Here is a 16,667-nt window from a genome sequence, read left to right on the forward strand (position 1 = left end):
AATTTTGATATGGTAGGAGTCATCTTAGGTTGGTTGGCTTTGGAATGGGTTGCCTTCAGATGGGGTGGATGCAGTTAATTTAAGGGAAGGCTTCATAAATATTTGAATGATAAAGGCTGGCTTTGAGTATTTTATTTTAAAATTGAATTTAGTGCATGGGACAGCCTAGATAGACCAACAGGTTCCTTGTTGTTATAGATATGTATGTTTGTATATCTTCTGTATGTTCACAAGAGACCACAAACCAAGACAAGGGTTATGCGCTATTTTTATTGTTATAACGACTAAAAAATGCAGCTTGTTAATTAAAAACACCAGTACGCTATAATTTGAGCATCATATAGTGTGCTAAGATACATAACGCAAATTATGGCTTTATAATCCCAAGACTCGGAGTTTGTTTCTTGTTAATCCCAAAGTTACACAATGGGCAGCTATCTGTGCTATGCCCACCACGGGTATCGAAACCTAATGTTTAGCATTATAAGTCCGTAGACTTACTTCCCATTGGTTCATATCGTTAAGAACCGGGTTTCGATACTCGTGGCGGGCAGTGCCGGATTCAGAGTCTGTGGGACCCGTAGTAGTTTTAGAAAACGGGCCCATATCTGCCAGAAAATATTTTCTTTATCATCATTTTCATTTTTCAAACTTCTTTATTATGACTGGTACAGTATTCGATTTTAATTAAAATTATTTTAAGTAAATATGACTGATATATATATATATATATAATTAAACAACTCTTATAATAATAATAATAATAATATATTTCCTTATAAAATAAAACATGAAAATTTTAAATTACATAACATTATTATACTAATACAACTGCACTCGACTCGCAATCTGCGGGTCGCGGGTTCGAGTCCCCGTCACACCAAACATGCTCGCCCTTTCAGCCGTGGGGGCGATATAATGTGACGGCCAATCCCACTATTCGTTGGTAAAAGAGTAGCCCAAGAGTTGGCGGTGGGTGGTGATGACTAGCTGCCTTCCCTCTAGTCTTACACTGCTAAATTAGGGATGGCTAGCGCAGATAGCCCTCGTGTAGCTTTGCGCGAAATTCAAAAACAAACAAACAAACTAATACAACTAAGAATGTTGTAAGGTAGCTAGTTCATTACTTATTAAAAATTTCTATTAATTATCTTATTTCCTTTTAAATATATATTTGAGAAAATATTTTCAAGATTTTAATACATAATAATAATAATTTTATTAAGCAAAAGTAAAAAATATGATTTTAATTTATCTTAATTTATCGTAAAATTGCTTTATGCACTATTATTTAAAGGTCATTATGATAAATTTAAAACACATTTTAGTCAAACCCATAATAACGTTGTAGATTTAGTACAATTTTTTTAATTGAATCACATCGTGTACTTCGTTTTTGCATCAGTTTTTCGAATAAATATATCCCGAAAATTTTTAGCCAGATTAAATCGTCGTATTCAGCATAACTGACACCCTCGGAATATCATACGCAAGACAAGTCACGTATTTAAATGTTCGTGCACAGTGACAATGATTAACACAAAACATGTTCGTTCACTTACGCTGTATCTGTAATTTTTTGTTAGACCACGAGTGGATATCAGGGCTCCGGAGCAGAGCGGAAAAACGCATTCGATTTAAAAAAAAAAAGCTCCGGAGCATAAAGGAGCGCTCCGAAGCCCTGGATGAATATGACATGACACAAATGGATTTCTTTGGCATTTTTATTTTTTAACAATCATATTGAAATGCGTTAATTGTTTTTTCTTATGGGTGCGGGGTCTGTAGCATTTGCTACTTATGATAATAGGCTAATCCGAAAGTGATGGCGGGAACAGCACAGACAGCCCATTGTGTACTTTTGTGCTTAAAAACAAACAAACTTATCGCTGAACCACTGGGGGCGTCTTGAAGTTATTAGAAAATCACCAATGTGTGTAGCATTATTAAACGTACCAACATAAAGTTCGTTTCTCGTGAAATATCATTTCTCACGAGTCATTCAGAATCATGATATTTTAAATCAAGATCTAATTCTGTTGGTATTTAAATCCAAAGGATATAAACAATAAAAGTATATTCAACGCATGAGCTTTCGGCGGACAGTTATATGTAACAAAAATGAAACCAATTTTTTGCTGCTAACAAGTGAATGTTTGGTTTCATTTATAAAAGCTCGCTGTTTAAAGCTGACGACCACTTGAATTAAAAATCACATTAATAGGTCAAGTGTAGTGGCTTTCGCTTCACAAATGTAATAGCCGTCGATTCTGTGGATTTTATTATTGCAGCTTATATACTGCTCAAAAACATTTAAAAACTTCGAAATGGTTTTGTTCAGCCTTAGTTATACAGCTGGAAACAAAACTATATTGTCGAAAAGTAGGCCTATGGGAAGGACACCTGGTGTTGGTGACCTACACACAAGTACACAGTTTTGTGGGCTCTAACGAACGTGTGTGTACATGATTATATAATACGTACGTACATCAGTACGTATAGTAACAGTTTATTATAAATCACTTAGTCATTTTATAATGCTCTCATCCTCGCCAGACAACAAAAAATTATTAATTTGGGAGGGCAAACAAATTACAAATAATTTATTTAAAGGCATAAGAAATATTATTGAAACGAATTGGGCACCATCTTTAATAGCTGATGCTGTCGCTTGGTATAAAAAGGAAATAAACTCCTTTTTTTATTCCATTGATAATGTTCCCCACTAGGTCCGCGATAAGTTTATATACTTACAAAGTTGAAATCCAGGGTTCGTTCCCTCCTGGCGAACAAAACACAAATAGCTTTTTGTGTAGCTTTGTGCTAAAAAGAACAACCACTTGGTACTTTTTTTTAATTATGAGAAAATAGTGCTGTGTCTAAACATTTTTCTGTGAGGGCTGTGCCTGTTCTTTAATTGATTTGAATTTCAATTTACAATCATTAAATTTAAATAGGCTTAATTTGAATAAAAACTGAATAAAACGATGTGTTATGGTTGTGTGTTGTTTCAAATATAAATTTTGTTCTTTGATTTTAACAACTTTGATTTAAATTATTTTTAGGAGTTACTGAGAAGAAAAAAAATTAATATCTTTAAAAATCTTTTAAAAACTAGTATAATGTTAGGTTCTTATAAGTTTAGATTAAAAAAGGACATGAACAAGTTGGTATTTTTCTATTACAGATATCCAGAAGCCCATTAAACTGGGAATTTCATCCTGTAAAAGAAGACAACAAAAGTTGTGTGCTAAAACCAAGCCAAGTAATGCACCTAAAACAAATTACTGGTAGGTAGTATAAATAGTTTCAAAACTTATCATACCATATGTGGGAAATGTTATTTGCATATTTATGTTTAAGAATTTTACAGCTATGTCATATGTGAAGTCTATTCCAAAGAACATTGTTGTTTCTTGATTGACGATAATGATCTTATTATGAAGATGTTTATATTGTTTACCCACCTCTCTGCATGAATAATGTATCAGTTTAATACTGTTAATTTGCAAAGCTATTAAAAATGATCAACACATGCGGGCAATTTGCAACGTTTCTCTGCCACACAATCTCAACAAGGCCAATTTTGACACCAGAAAAATTCATGAAAAACATAGAAAAATCAAAAACTGTCTATATCACCACTTGGGACTTGCAAGAAGGTATTTTTGTACCAAATCTCATGTAAGTTGGTTGACATGCACGTGAATAGTTCACAAAAACCCCAAATTGTGGTTTTTCTCACTGAAAAATTGAGCAAAAGACAAAAATTTCAAAATTGTCTGTATCTCTGTTTGGAACCTGTGAAAAAGTATCTTTGTACCAAATCCCACGTAAATGGGCTGAAATACAGAGTAATTGTCAAAAAACCCTAAAGCTATGCTTCTTGTGGGAACTTGACTCCCTATAATTACTTAAAATGGACAAGTCTAGTATTTTTGTTTTTCAACATGTGTTGTCTGTATAAAAGTATCTTTGTACCAAATTCTATGTAAATTGGTCAAAACAAGGCTAAGTAATTGACCAAAACCCCATAAAGCTATGGGTTTATTTAACCTTTTGACTTCTCCTAAAATGACCATAAATGGGCATACCCCATATTTTTGTATGTATATGTATGGGGCTTGTAAAAAAGCATATTTGCACCAACTCCCATATAAATGGGCTGAAATACAGTGATGTAATTGTTGAAAAATTGTGGTCTCTTGAACCCCCCCGCCTATAATTACTAAAAATGGGCAAGTCCACCATTTTAGTTTGTCAGTATGTGGGATCTATAGAAAAGTACCTTTGTATTAAATCTCATGTAATTTAATCAAAATACACCTGAGTAATTGACAAAAAATCCTCTGATCCCCCTCTAGAAAGACCCAAGATGGGTACATCCAACTTTTTTGTATGTCAATGTGTTGGGCAAATGAAAAATTTATATTTGTGCCAATTTTTATCTTGATTTTTGTAAATATGACTACAGGAACCCAAGATATACTTTTTTGGGTTGTTTGATCTTTGACCCCATAAAATCCTTAAGAAGGTCTAAATCAATAAAATGAAGTAGGTATCTGAGCATATTGGACAAACGTATAACCCTACTAAGTTTCAAGACGATCTGTTTAGAAATGAAGAAATGGTGGTCGATTGAAAAGTGTCTGTAAGAATAAGAAGAAAAAATAGAAAAACAATATGTCTCTCTGTGGAGACATAAAAACTGAGTTTGAAAATGGGCTTAATTTTATTTTCAGGAACTCATAAGATTTCATTGAATGGTTATCTTTGAGTCTAAATGTGATGATTTATAATGAATTCCTTCTTGAAATGATTTTTTTTTCACGTAGAAACACAGGAGCTTGTATCACTAAGATTGTGTCGGTTGTACTACAAATAGTGCTTAGGAGGTTTCTGATTTGATATTTGCATTGTTGTTTGTATGTTAGTGCCAGCTGATATTATTGACTCAAAATATCTTGATCTTTGACAGAAAAGCCTCTTATACATTAACGTATTATTTTGTCATGTAATTGGAGATGCCTGTAATTAAAGTCACATCTCATTGTAAGAACATTCTAAAATTGAAATGTTAAAATACTTTTATTTGCGAGCTTTTAGCCCTCTTACCGGAGCATTGTTGCCCAATGAAGACTCTGGTAAGAGGGCCGAAAGCTCGCAAATAAAAATATTTTAATATATATGTAGAAAAGTCCATGTATAATTCTACGTATTAATTTACCTACATTATGAGTCTTAAACAACAGTTTTCATGTCCATGTTGAAGAGTGTTTGTTTGAAAGAAAACAAAAACATGATAAATTTATTTTCTTTTTGCACATTTCAAATGTTTTCACATAGATGTAAAGTGAACAAGAATAGAAGTACAGTTGGTATTTTATCATTCTAGTCTGCCTTGAATTTCCATTTGGATCTTCCTTCACTTTATGCCTGTCAAAAATTAGAAACTGGATCTGCTATCTGTCCATAAGTTGACTGGACTTTCACTGTCTTCTGTTTCTTTACCTCTTATGCGTGTGAATTAATTTTACTTGGCTCATTTCATTTGATATTTTAATTAATACCCTATAAAACATCTTTGGCAAGGTCCCAGAGAAGGCTGTAGTTAGAAGGCTTAACTATCAAATTGAATCACTGCTATTCTCATCATTAGATGGTTATCATGGGGAAAAATGAAACCTGATTTAATTCTGCTGAATTCACAGCTGATATCTGGGAAGGCTTTGAAGCTTGTCAAAACACCTTAGCAGTACTTTGGGTTTGGAAGACGCCTACAGCAGGGTCCAGCTGCTCATTTTTTGCATACAAAATACTCAGAATAGGCATCACCGTAACATGTATAAGAATGGTTGTAGCTATATAGACTATCAGAAAATGATCATAAAGTATGGAAGCTGATAGTCAGATTGTATCACAAACAATAATGGTCTGTCTCAAGGATCAACACTATTTACTAGTCCTCTTCAACATCTGCACCACAGACCTAGCTGCCTAGATGCTGATGACATTCTAGTGTGCAGCAGAGCTCTAGCAAGATGAGTAAATGATGCAGGGATGGCCATCATTCCTGACAGAGCCACAGCTATGTTCTGCAGACTCAACAACATACATGCTTATGAAGAAAAATCGTCACCATCCTTTGCAGGCACTGCCATCTCTCTGGAAGAAGCAATGAAGTACTGAGGGGTAACATTTAATAGATAATACAGCTTCATCAGCTACATTAATGCCATGAAAACTAGAGCAACCAAAGGCATCAATGCACTGAAAATTGCAGCAGGAAATGGAGCTGAAGAACATCCACTATTTATGCTCTACCAAAGTCTTATCTGCTTTTTCTTGGATTATGCACTACAAATGAATCGTATGAGTGCTATACAACTATATAAGACTGAAAAACTATAAAATATCTGTTTAAGATTAGTCAGTTGATGTTAATTCAGCCACCTCCATAAAGGCTCTATTACACCTCACAAACCTCAGCAGCATTGCAGAGCACCAACAGTGCTTACAAGCAAAATTTTCTACGATGGTTCCCATAGACACCATCCAAGCAAGGGATTGCCTAAAAGGTGCATCAAAATACTGTCATGTGTAGATAGGGGCTATACATCCAACACTGAGATAATTCGTCACCACCATATCTCAGATGCCCCCTTGTGGAATAAACATCTGGCACCACTGGAATCTGTGGAAATCATCCTAGACAGAAGATGTAGAGAGTAAGCAGAGGGTGAAGCAGAAAGCTCCTGTCAGCACCTGTTTGAAGACTATGGTGGACAATCACCTGTCATTATAGCCACAGATAGCGAGAGAATTTGTTGGGCAGTCATCAACTCTTGTGGAGTAACAACATTCTCTATAAAGCTTGTGGAGCATTCAACCTTTCCACAAGCAGCACAAGGATGGAACTGGAACCAATAAAGCAAGATCTCTGGATTGCTGAAAGCAATGAACGACAGATAGTGCCACCATCATAACCCTGTGACTGACTTGACAGCAGAATTGTACAAAATTTAGAGTGATTGGTCCCCAAATGGATGGTCAAGTGGTTGTATGTACCAGGACATGCACAGCCACAACTAAACAATCAAGCAGAAACCTCATAAGTGAAACCCCTGTACCAAACCCAGCAACCATGGAAGGTCTTAGATGAAATTCAGAGAGAATCAGACTGCTGGTAAATAAAGTAATGTATGGTGTAGCTAAGAAAAGCTAAAGATAAGGAACCAATAGAAAATTACACAGCTAGAATACCACTGGTGATATCAATAAATGAACTCTGTTATACCTTTGGTGAGACAGCTGGCCTCCACGTGAGAGATCATTGCCTATCGGAACAACCCTTGGGATATTCAATAAACTTAGACAAGAATTACCTTTGCTCTTCACATAACAAAAGAAAAAGTTTTTTACTTCAGCCAACGTTTTGCCATTGTGGCTTTATCAGGGCTAGTAGTGGTAGTACAAAACCAGTGTTTTATTATTATCTGGAGAGTAAAGGCCATTTTTTTTCTAATTATTTTTTCCAAAATGTCTAAGTTCTTGGTATTGTCACTTACTACTCAACTCAGTTGATCACCATGTTTTGTTATTAAACCAGAAAGCTCATTTATAGATGTATTAATTTATGAAAACTGAAGAGTGTAGTAAATATACTGACTCTATGCATAACCTTTCTAGAGCACTCAGAATTCAGTACAAATCTCAAAGCAAAGTTCGTGCACAGGGCCTTATTATCATCTCAATTATCTTTGTGCAGGAAAAATACTTCTCGAACACCACTACCAACTTCCCCTGGGAGAAAGCATAAGAACAGTGCAGCACAGACATTAGTGGTCTCTACAAGTATGTTTTCTTTTTTCTAATATCATTAAGTATAGGTTCTGTTGACCAATGAACCGCCTTCTTGATTTGAATATTTAGTAGCTATTCAAGTTTAATGTTTGAGAAAAAGAAAAAATATTAATATATATTTTTCGTGGATTGTATCTGAAATTCAATAAAAGTTTAGTATATTAAAATGTTGGTGACTGTGAGCACATCAATGAAGTGTTTTGTAACAGTGCTATTGCTGAATGCTTACAATGAGGTAGTGGCATTGACTGTCCATGGCTAGCAGTTTTTTATACAATTACTTACCTAAATCTAGTTTGTAAATAAAAATATCAGTAACTAATTGGTAATTAGATTTAGGTGTGATTGTATAGGTTGCTATGGGAACAGTTACTACTATTACTATTGGTTTCAGAAAATTTTAATTTTTTTGTTCCTCACAGTAATTAGCATTTGTGATTTTCATGCTTTTCTACAAGGTAGGATTAACATTGCTTTCATTTTAATAATAATACTTCATAAAGTGAAAACATTTTTTCATGAACTTTTTTATTAAAGTAACAATGAATAAATCTAATTTATCAGAAAAATTTCATGTAGTTAGCCATTTGAGAAATTAAAAACATGTATCAATGTTTGGTAAAAAAACAAACAAACATGGCCTTCTGCTATTGTAAGTAATACTTGTACTCAGTCAGTTTGTCAGTAAAAAATTTTCAATTCCTTAACCAATTTTAACATGATAACTGTATCATTCTGAATTTCTGTCTATTGCAAAAAGTAGATTATAATTAAAGAGTTTATTAAAATAATTATCATTTGCTTGATCTTAAACACAAAGCTGCTTAAGTGTGCCTGCCACTAGGGGCTCTTAAAACATATTAAAATGATTTTAGCTGTAAGTGGTTCATTTGGCTAACTTTAGATGTAGTAAATAGTGCTGTGTTCAAAGTGATAAAATGCAATATAGGGTTCAAATGCACAAATAAGATATAGAATACACTGTTGGACTTACAAGATAATTGATTTTTTTAAAGGAAATGCTGAAAAAGTATACGGTAAGAGAAATAAAAGTCTTTAAAGCCTTCCCAAGTTTGCATCTTTCATAACACATGTTTTTCTACATAAATGTGTTATCTTGTAAGAAAATTGATGAAGAGTTGTGTGCCCTGAAATTTAAATCAATGTTTGAGAACATGTTTAATCGTAAAACCAAAGTCCGTGAGACAGAATCAACATTTCACTGATAGCATATACATTTATCTATAGTATTATGTGTTCTTACTGAATATGAAATGAATATATTTTAAGTCTATTTTAGTAACTGTAATCTTTGTTAATTTGGGACTTGAAGTACACTTCATTGTACTGTTTGTCTACAGAATATAAAAGAAAATCAATTAGAAAAAACAGACAAGACCAAAGTATATCAGAAAAATCCAGATATGAAGAAAACCTCAAGAAAAAAGGAAAGAGAGCCAGAAAGACATTAATAGGTAGAAAAGTTTCTGGTATATGTTATATATATGTTTATAGAGTAATTTATGGAACCACACAGAAGCTACAGACAACAAGCAATGGCAGTTAGATGGTGAACTTATTAATAGTTTAAAACATTATGACAGAAAACATACGTTTTAGTATTTTGTACTTGAGCCAATTGCTTTACACAAAGCATTACATCTTGTTTTCACACTGGCATATAGCTTATTAGTGTACAGTTGTGGAATATTGTTTAAACATTCTGTATTGCTCCCCACAATACAGCTAAGTTTTTGGTTTCCTTTTTACCTCAAGTTTTTTACATAACCTTGTGCAGCTTGAAGAATGTCCATATCAGGACTTTGTACAGTGTGTTTATCAGCCTCTTTATTTTCAAGATATCCTTTTGCCAGCTTGGTCTTGTTAGAAAATGAATCCTTGCTTGTACTTGACAGTGGTTAAGATGCATCAATTTTGTGTTTATTATTAACACTGTTGACTGATATGCAGCCTAACTCTTGTACTGATCCTCCACAGTGCTTCACTGTAGATACTATACACTGACTGTAGTATTCTTCTCTCTGCCATTGAATAAACTGCCTTTAATGTTTGCTGACCAGTTTGAACTTGGATTTAGCCGTAAAGGGCACGTCTTCACCTTTGTGATTCAATGCCCATTTTGATCTTTTGGTTTGTTTATCACCCTCTCAGCATTGATATTCAAGACCGCATCTTACTAATATCTGTCTTAGTTCTTGAGGTAAAATCCTTACCCATATTTACAACAAGGCCCTTAGCATCATCTGCACTCATCCATTATTTATATGGTAGAGTATAAACCCTGAGGTACACAAAGTTATTCCTTTTCATTAACAGTGCCAGTTTTGCATACTTTCTTCAGACTTTTGTATTCAGTTCCGATTGAAACATAGTCTCTCTATAATTTGTTGCATGTAGTATCCTTGACTGGCCGAAACTTTGATATCTACTTGCTTGTCATGTTATATATATCAGTCCTGGGAGCCATGACTGGAATCACATTACTACTGTTAGGCATAATATAACTGCTTTTATTATTATAGGCTTTTTACTAGTGTGGCATTTTATAATTAGTTGAATGACAACAAGTCACTGTGTAAACTATTAAAGAGTGGTTTTACACTGATGAAGCTCATTTTAACTTGATAACAGGATGGTTTTCCTTCAGTATTTGTTTTTTATATCACTTTTCTTCATCATTTCTATACTTATTTCTAAACTGTATAGATTGAAATTGAAGGGTAACAAAATATTTTCTAAATATATATGTCATTAATATTCATAAATAAAGTTATGAATCTTTTGCTGGTATGAAGGGTATCCTACTTTTAAAAAATGCTGCTTTAATACAGATGATAAAATATGATGCATTTCTTGTACACATTAAGGTGCTTTCCTTAATTAAATACTATATATATATATATTTACATTTGTAACTTGGTTATTTTAATCATACATCAAATCCTTTTTTTGTTTCTCTCTCTTGGAGTTTGTCTAAATATAAGTAAATTAAATATCTTCTAAACAGAGTTATATCGTAATACTTAGTATATTAATTGCTTCTTATTCGGTATTTTAAAAACTGCTTTCTAGGAAAGAGATAGAGTGTTAGTAAATACATGTTAAAAATTGTTTCTAGAATTAAAGCACTACCAATTTATGTCAGGTGTTACTTGGAAACATTCTTCAACTGAACAAGTGAGGAAAACATTGAATGAATTTCCCAGGAAGGTGAAAGCATCATGCTCAGGAGCACTGACAGCGAGTTAAAAAAATAAAGATAAGAGAATTGTTTCTGTAAGGCAAATTACAATAATTAAACTATTTCTGCAATGGTAAAAAAATTGCTAAACATTACCTACGTGACAACAGTTCAACATGAAAAACAGTTTTTACCTCGAAAACTAGAAGGTTCAAAATTCTGTATTATAGCTGTATAACAGTGAAATATAATGTATTTTAAGTCACTGTTATCATTTAGGTACAAAGTTTTGTAAACATAAAAGGTTGTTGTAATCACCTATCGTTTGATTTAAAAGTGAGAATAATCTGTACTAATTTAAGAATATTGTATAAGTTTAATAATAGTAGTGGATATTTTTGATGAATAACTATATTTTTAGTAAGAAGTTTAATAATGAAATAATATTAATTATGTCGTTTTTCTTTAATAGCTCAAAAAAGATCATCATGGAAAGAACACTTTCAATGGTTTTTCTCCAATCTGTGTGTGTACTTGTGTCTTTAAAGTTATAAAGATTGGAAGTTTGAGAAATTCAGTGATAAGTGGATTTATTTAAAATTTGTGCCTATGATAGAAACCGTTTTAATCATAGCATTTAGTCAGGTATTAGAAAATGAACACACACACATACACTGGAACTTTTTCAATTTAACTCTTTGAGTGCGTAATTAAATTTCAGGTGGGTTCTTGAAGTGTCAATTATCCACTAACAAATGAAATTTAGAATTTGACCTTTTTTAGGACTTTTTCAATATCAAAATCCACTAGTTGCACTTTTACTCAGTGATATATACAGGTACAGTAGGAAGATGAGAAATTCAAGAACATATGAGTATCCAAATTGTCGCACTAAGGGGAAAAGTTTTTGTGACACCGTGGGGTAAATCCGTTTGATGCACCAAATGGCTGTAAATGTTGAGTCGGATAAATCCGATTATAGCATCCAAAGTGTTAATGAATGTCTAAGTGGTTAGTGTTTTATTATTACTGAATACTTTAATGTAGGAAATGGATTTAAACATTTGTTGTTGTTTTTTTGTGACACTGAATTGTTTTATCAGTAATGCGGGACTACTTCCTCAACAGTTAATGAAACAGCTAGAGAGAGAGGACACCATTTTATTATTTATGCCAAAGACAATATAATTATTAATACAGTTTTGCTGGAAAATAATGGTACTAGTAATGTTGTTTAGGATTTTTTAATAAGAACTAAAGTATAGAAAAATAACTGCAACATTTTTTATTTTTGAAAGTTCAAATTAGAAACAACAACTTACAAGTGTTAATGCAGAGAAGAGATATTCAGGTTTGATGATAATGAACCTGATTTTTAGAAAATAACGTCTGAAGACATCTTGAATGGGTAGTGAAAGAAATTTTATTACAAATATACAAAGTTTCAAGTGATCATGACAAAAGCTTTTCAAAACGTTGTACATTTGTAATAAAGTTTCATCCACTAATTATTCAAGCTGTCTCCAAATTTTAGTAAAAAGTACTGTCTGGTTTTAATGGAAGTAATGCTATGTTTGTAAAACATGAACATATATATAATGTATGAATAGTATTCTTTCAAAAGTGGTACATGAAATTCAAACTTTAATGTCTTTAATTTGCTAGCAGGAATACAGAGATATCGGCTAATAGAAATTGTATGCTTTTCCATCCATGGAACATGAGGCTAATTGGGAATGTGGGATATATTTATTTTAGCAAATTAACTAAAGAAAACTATTATAAATTCAAAGTACAACTGTAAGTATCCATTACAGCATATTAGGTCTGATGAGAATTGATAACTAAAGTGAGAGAGAAAAGTGTAGTGCTAGCTTGTAAAAAAATTTGAGGAAATAATAAGTAAAGAAAAACTATTTCTAAAGTGTTTTTGTTTGTACTGTTTGAGAAGGTGAAAATATTTTTGCTGCATAACTTGTTTGTTGTAGGAAGGATAATTTTTAGCTAAATTTGACCCAGTTCTTCTCTTGAAATACTTCAAAAACATGTTTGTAGACTGAGCTAATATTTTAATAAAAGAGTGTGATTGAAGTGTTGGTAAGTACCTTCGTTAACATCATGTTATATATCAGAAATTTAATGACTAAGTACGTTTTCTTTGTTTTGTTTTTTTAAAGAAACCTAAAGGCTATTGTTAGTTATGTGCTGAATTGTTATGTTTACATGGAGAAGCATTTTGAGACTTAAAGTTAGATATTGAAGTGATTTTTCACTGCTTTGTCAGGTCTCGACAAAAATATGGTTTTCATCATTTATTATTATTATTATTGTAACTAAAATTTTTAAGTGGTTGTTTGAAACAGAAAAAAATTAAATGTTCAGGTTTAATCTTGTTTGCAAAAAAAAAATGGAACATAACAGAAAAGGATTTTTTTCTTGAGTCCAGAACATTACTGACACTTCAGGAGGTCTTAAAAGATTTAAATAAATCTGAAAGACTTGAATGTTATTAACAATATTAGCTTTAAAACATTCCATTGTGACTGGTTGCATTATTATCAGAGTATGTCTTGTACATCAATTGTCTTCCTATAATAAGGTCACAAGTTACAAGTAATAGAACTTAATATTTTGTATATTATGTAAAAAATATGTAACCGCAGTGATATATTTCAAGTATTAAGTGTTACGTTACATTTAGGCAACGTACATTAAAATAGTTAAGTTTTGTTTGTTTCTTAGCACAGAGAAACAGAATGGACTATCTGTGCTGTGCCCACCACTGGTATTGAAATCTAGTTTCTAATCTTTGAAGTTTTATACTTACTGCTGAACCACTTGGGGGGGAAATTTAAGAAATCTATGAGTGTAAAATATGATGAAATGCACAAAACACATTTTTTTTTATTTAACAGCAAGTGGTGAAGGAAGTCAAATTCAGGAAAGTTTCAAGAAAAGAAAGCTGGAAAAAGCATTTGACATTGATAGCATTGTTATACCATACAGTATTGCATCAACAACAAGAGTAGAAAAGCTCCAGTATAAAGAAATATTAACTCCAAAGTAAGTGCTGTATGGCAATGAAAATAAGTTATAATTTTTAAAAAGTGATTCAAATAAATAAGAGTTGTGATGAAAAATATTGACATTGAATATTAGTATCTGTTTGATTATGTTATATAATTTACACTTTTTTTAATATAGGTTTCTAAAAACTATTCATATAGTTCTTTATAGTCATTTTTGAGCATATTATATTTATTATCAATAATTTTCTTATATATATATATTTTTTTTTTATGACACAAGATGGAGAATTTATACGGTTATAGGGGGACAGGAAAAGTATTTTTATTTTTATTCCTTTTTTTTTGTTGAACCCCCATATTTTATATTTTTATTTCTGTAAATTTTTAAAATTTTGTTGCTCAAATTTTCTTTGCTCAACGAATTGTCTATTTCAGCATAATAATAGACCTATAGTTACAAACTGTTGTCACTGCTATTTTTACTTCTATATAAGTAAAATAGTTCATCCTCTTTTTTTAATTGTTTTATCTTGGTTACAGTTAATATAAATGAGACTTATCATAGGATACCTTATTTCATAATTGCTCATTCTTATTATTTTAGTTTTTATTTACCATAGGCAACACTTTATTCCACAGCCATGGAGACACTTACAGAGTTCATTATTATCACAAACATTGTCCCAGTTTTACCATAGGTAATGCTCATTTTTCAACCGTGAAGACACTTGCAGAGTTTACTATTCTCACAAAATGTTTTATCAGTTTCATGATAGATAGTAGTTTATTTGCACAATCTTGAAGATACTTGGAGAGCTTATTATTCTCACAAAATGTTTTACCAGTTTCACGATAGGTAACAGTGTATGAGGAATGTTTTCAGCAGCAATATAAATATTTGGGAGGGTTGGGGAGCAAGGTGTCAACAGTGTTCCAAAAGGAATATTTTCTTCTAGAATAAAAACGAACCATCTAAATAAAAAAAAATTGATTTTACAATATAAATATTAATACCTATTATGCTATTTATATTTTGTAATATAATACAAATATTTTTTCAGGTGGCGTATCACTGAAGATAAGTTATTGCATAAGGAGCGTGTGTTTGATAGAAAACATGAATTGCAATCAAGATTAACATGTGAAGACGAAAAAGAGGTCAGTAGTACATGTTAAAAATAATATTTTATCTGTTTCATAGAACGTTCTCTATTTACTATAGCTATAATAAACTAATTGATAAAATATAGAAACAGATTAAAAGAAAAAAGTTGTATTTTGTAAATGCTCAATGATAAAAGAGAGAGGCACTTTAACTGGAAATATTATTTCAGTAATATGAAATTTTTTTTTTGTATTCAGTGAAAGAGAACTATCTCTAGGAAGAATGAGAAAATACTGAATTACATTTTATAATTGTTAAATGAAACTAAAGAACAATCATTTTAGGTATGTTCACACATTTAGAGATTTTACAGATTATACAACCTAAATGATAATCTTCTGATGTATATATACATATACCATATTTAAACAGTGAAAATCTATACTTTCAACTGAAAAAGAATAAAAAACTTTTATTGAGGCATAATAGTTAGAAATATTGGAGATACTTAAAAATATTTTGGATATTATAATTGAGAAAAATTTTTTAACTCTCTTAAGGAATATACTTGCACAGATAAATAACATAAATACCATCATTTTGAAAACTTTTTTTTTTCCTTAGTTATTCATGCACCTTAAAGAATCCTTAATGATAGTTTTTAATTGTCTTACATACACGTATGCAGTAAGATTGTAATGATTGATATATATTTTAATTTCACCCTTCCAAAACTAGTTTTTGAATTTATCTTAAGTTAGATATATTGAGTTTAAATTTTTCCAAATTTACATACAAGTGTTTTGACTTGTTGAAAGGTTGTAAAGATTGCATATTTCAATGGCTAAAAACTTATCACTTTGGCCCTATGTCTGATCCCATTTGAGAGGGGGCAAGCCCTGCTCAAGAGGTAGCACAGATACTTGTTCATATTGGTATATGTTAAGAGTTTTTCTCCTCTTGTAAGATTTATTTGGAATGTATGATAATGTATACAGTGCTGTATTCTGGTATATCTCATTTTAATATTTTTTTCAAAATTTGAGCAGCAAGTCAGAGCTCTTTGTGTTTGTTCTGTGTGGACGTTTATTTAAATTACTCATGACTGTGCTCCTCACTACAACACCCCCGGGAGGCTGCATAGTGTAGGTGTAGTTTTGCAGCGTTTATGAAAAAAAGTTTTGCTTTCTTTCTTACCTCTGTATGTATTTCCCATGCCGTCTTTGTTCAATTTATTCTCTGCATAACTTTTCTAGAATCTGCAAATACTTTTAAAATTATCTACTGTATATTGGTGGACTTGAATACCAGAACATTGTAATAAGTATGTAAGATTGAATATATTAAGGAAAAAAGATATATATACCACTTTAGGTTGAACAGTACCAATTTTAAGGTGTACTTGCTCTTTATAATTAATCATCTAAATGTACTGATAAAATATAGCATTTTTTGTTTATGCAATGTG

At 31.7% G+C, this 16,667-nt stretch overlaps 1 protein-coding gene across 1 annotated transcript in view; it reads left to right on the forward strand.

Moving 5' to 3' along the window:
* Positions 1–16,667, forward strand: part of LOC106459135 (KAT8 regulatory NSL complex subunit 1-like) — a 41,465-nt gene that overhangs the window by 21,995 nt on the left and 2,803 nt on the right. The window contains exons 3-8 of the mRNA XM_022385566.1: positions 3,188–3,290; positions 7,769–7,854; positions 9,225–9,338; positions 11,030–11,128; positions 13,948–14,128; positions 15,156–15,252. Of these exons, the coding sequence (XP_022241274.1) occupies positions 3,188–3,290; positions 7,769–7,854; positions 9,225–9,338; positions 11,030–11,128; positions 13,948–14,128; positions 15,156–15,252 (680 nt within the window). The remainder of the gene's footprint in view (positions 1–3,187; positions 3,291–7,768; positions 7,855–9,224; positions 9,339–11,029; positions 11,129–13,947; positions 14,129–15,155; positions 15,253–16,667) is intronic.

The sequence above is a fragment of the Limulus polyphemus genome, unplaced genomic scaffold (assembly GCF_000517525.1).
Source record: "Limulus polyphemus unplaced genomic scaffold, Limulus_polyphemus-2.1.2 Scaffold566, whole genome shotgun sequence".
Classification (NCBI taxonomy): domain Eukaryota; kingdom Metazoa; phylum Arthropoda; class Merostomata; order Xiphosura; family Limulidae; genus Limulus; species Limulus polyphemus.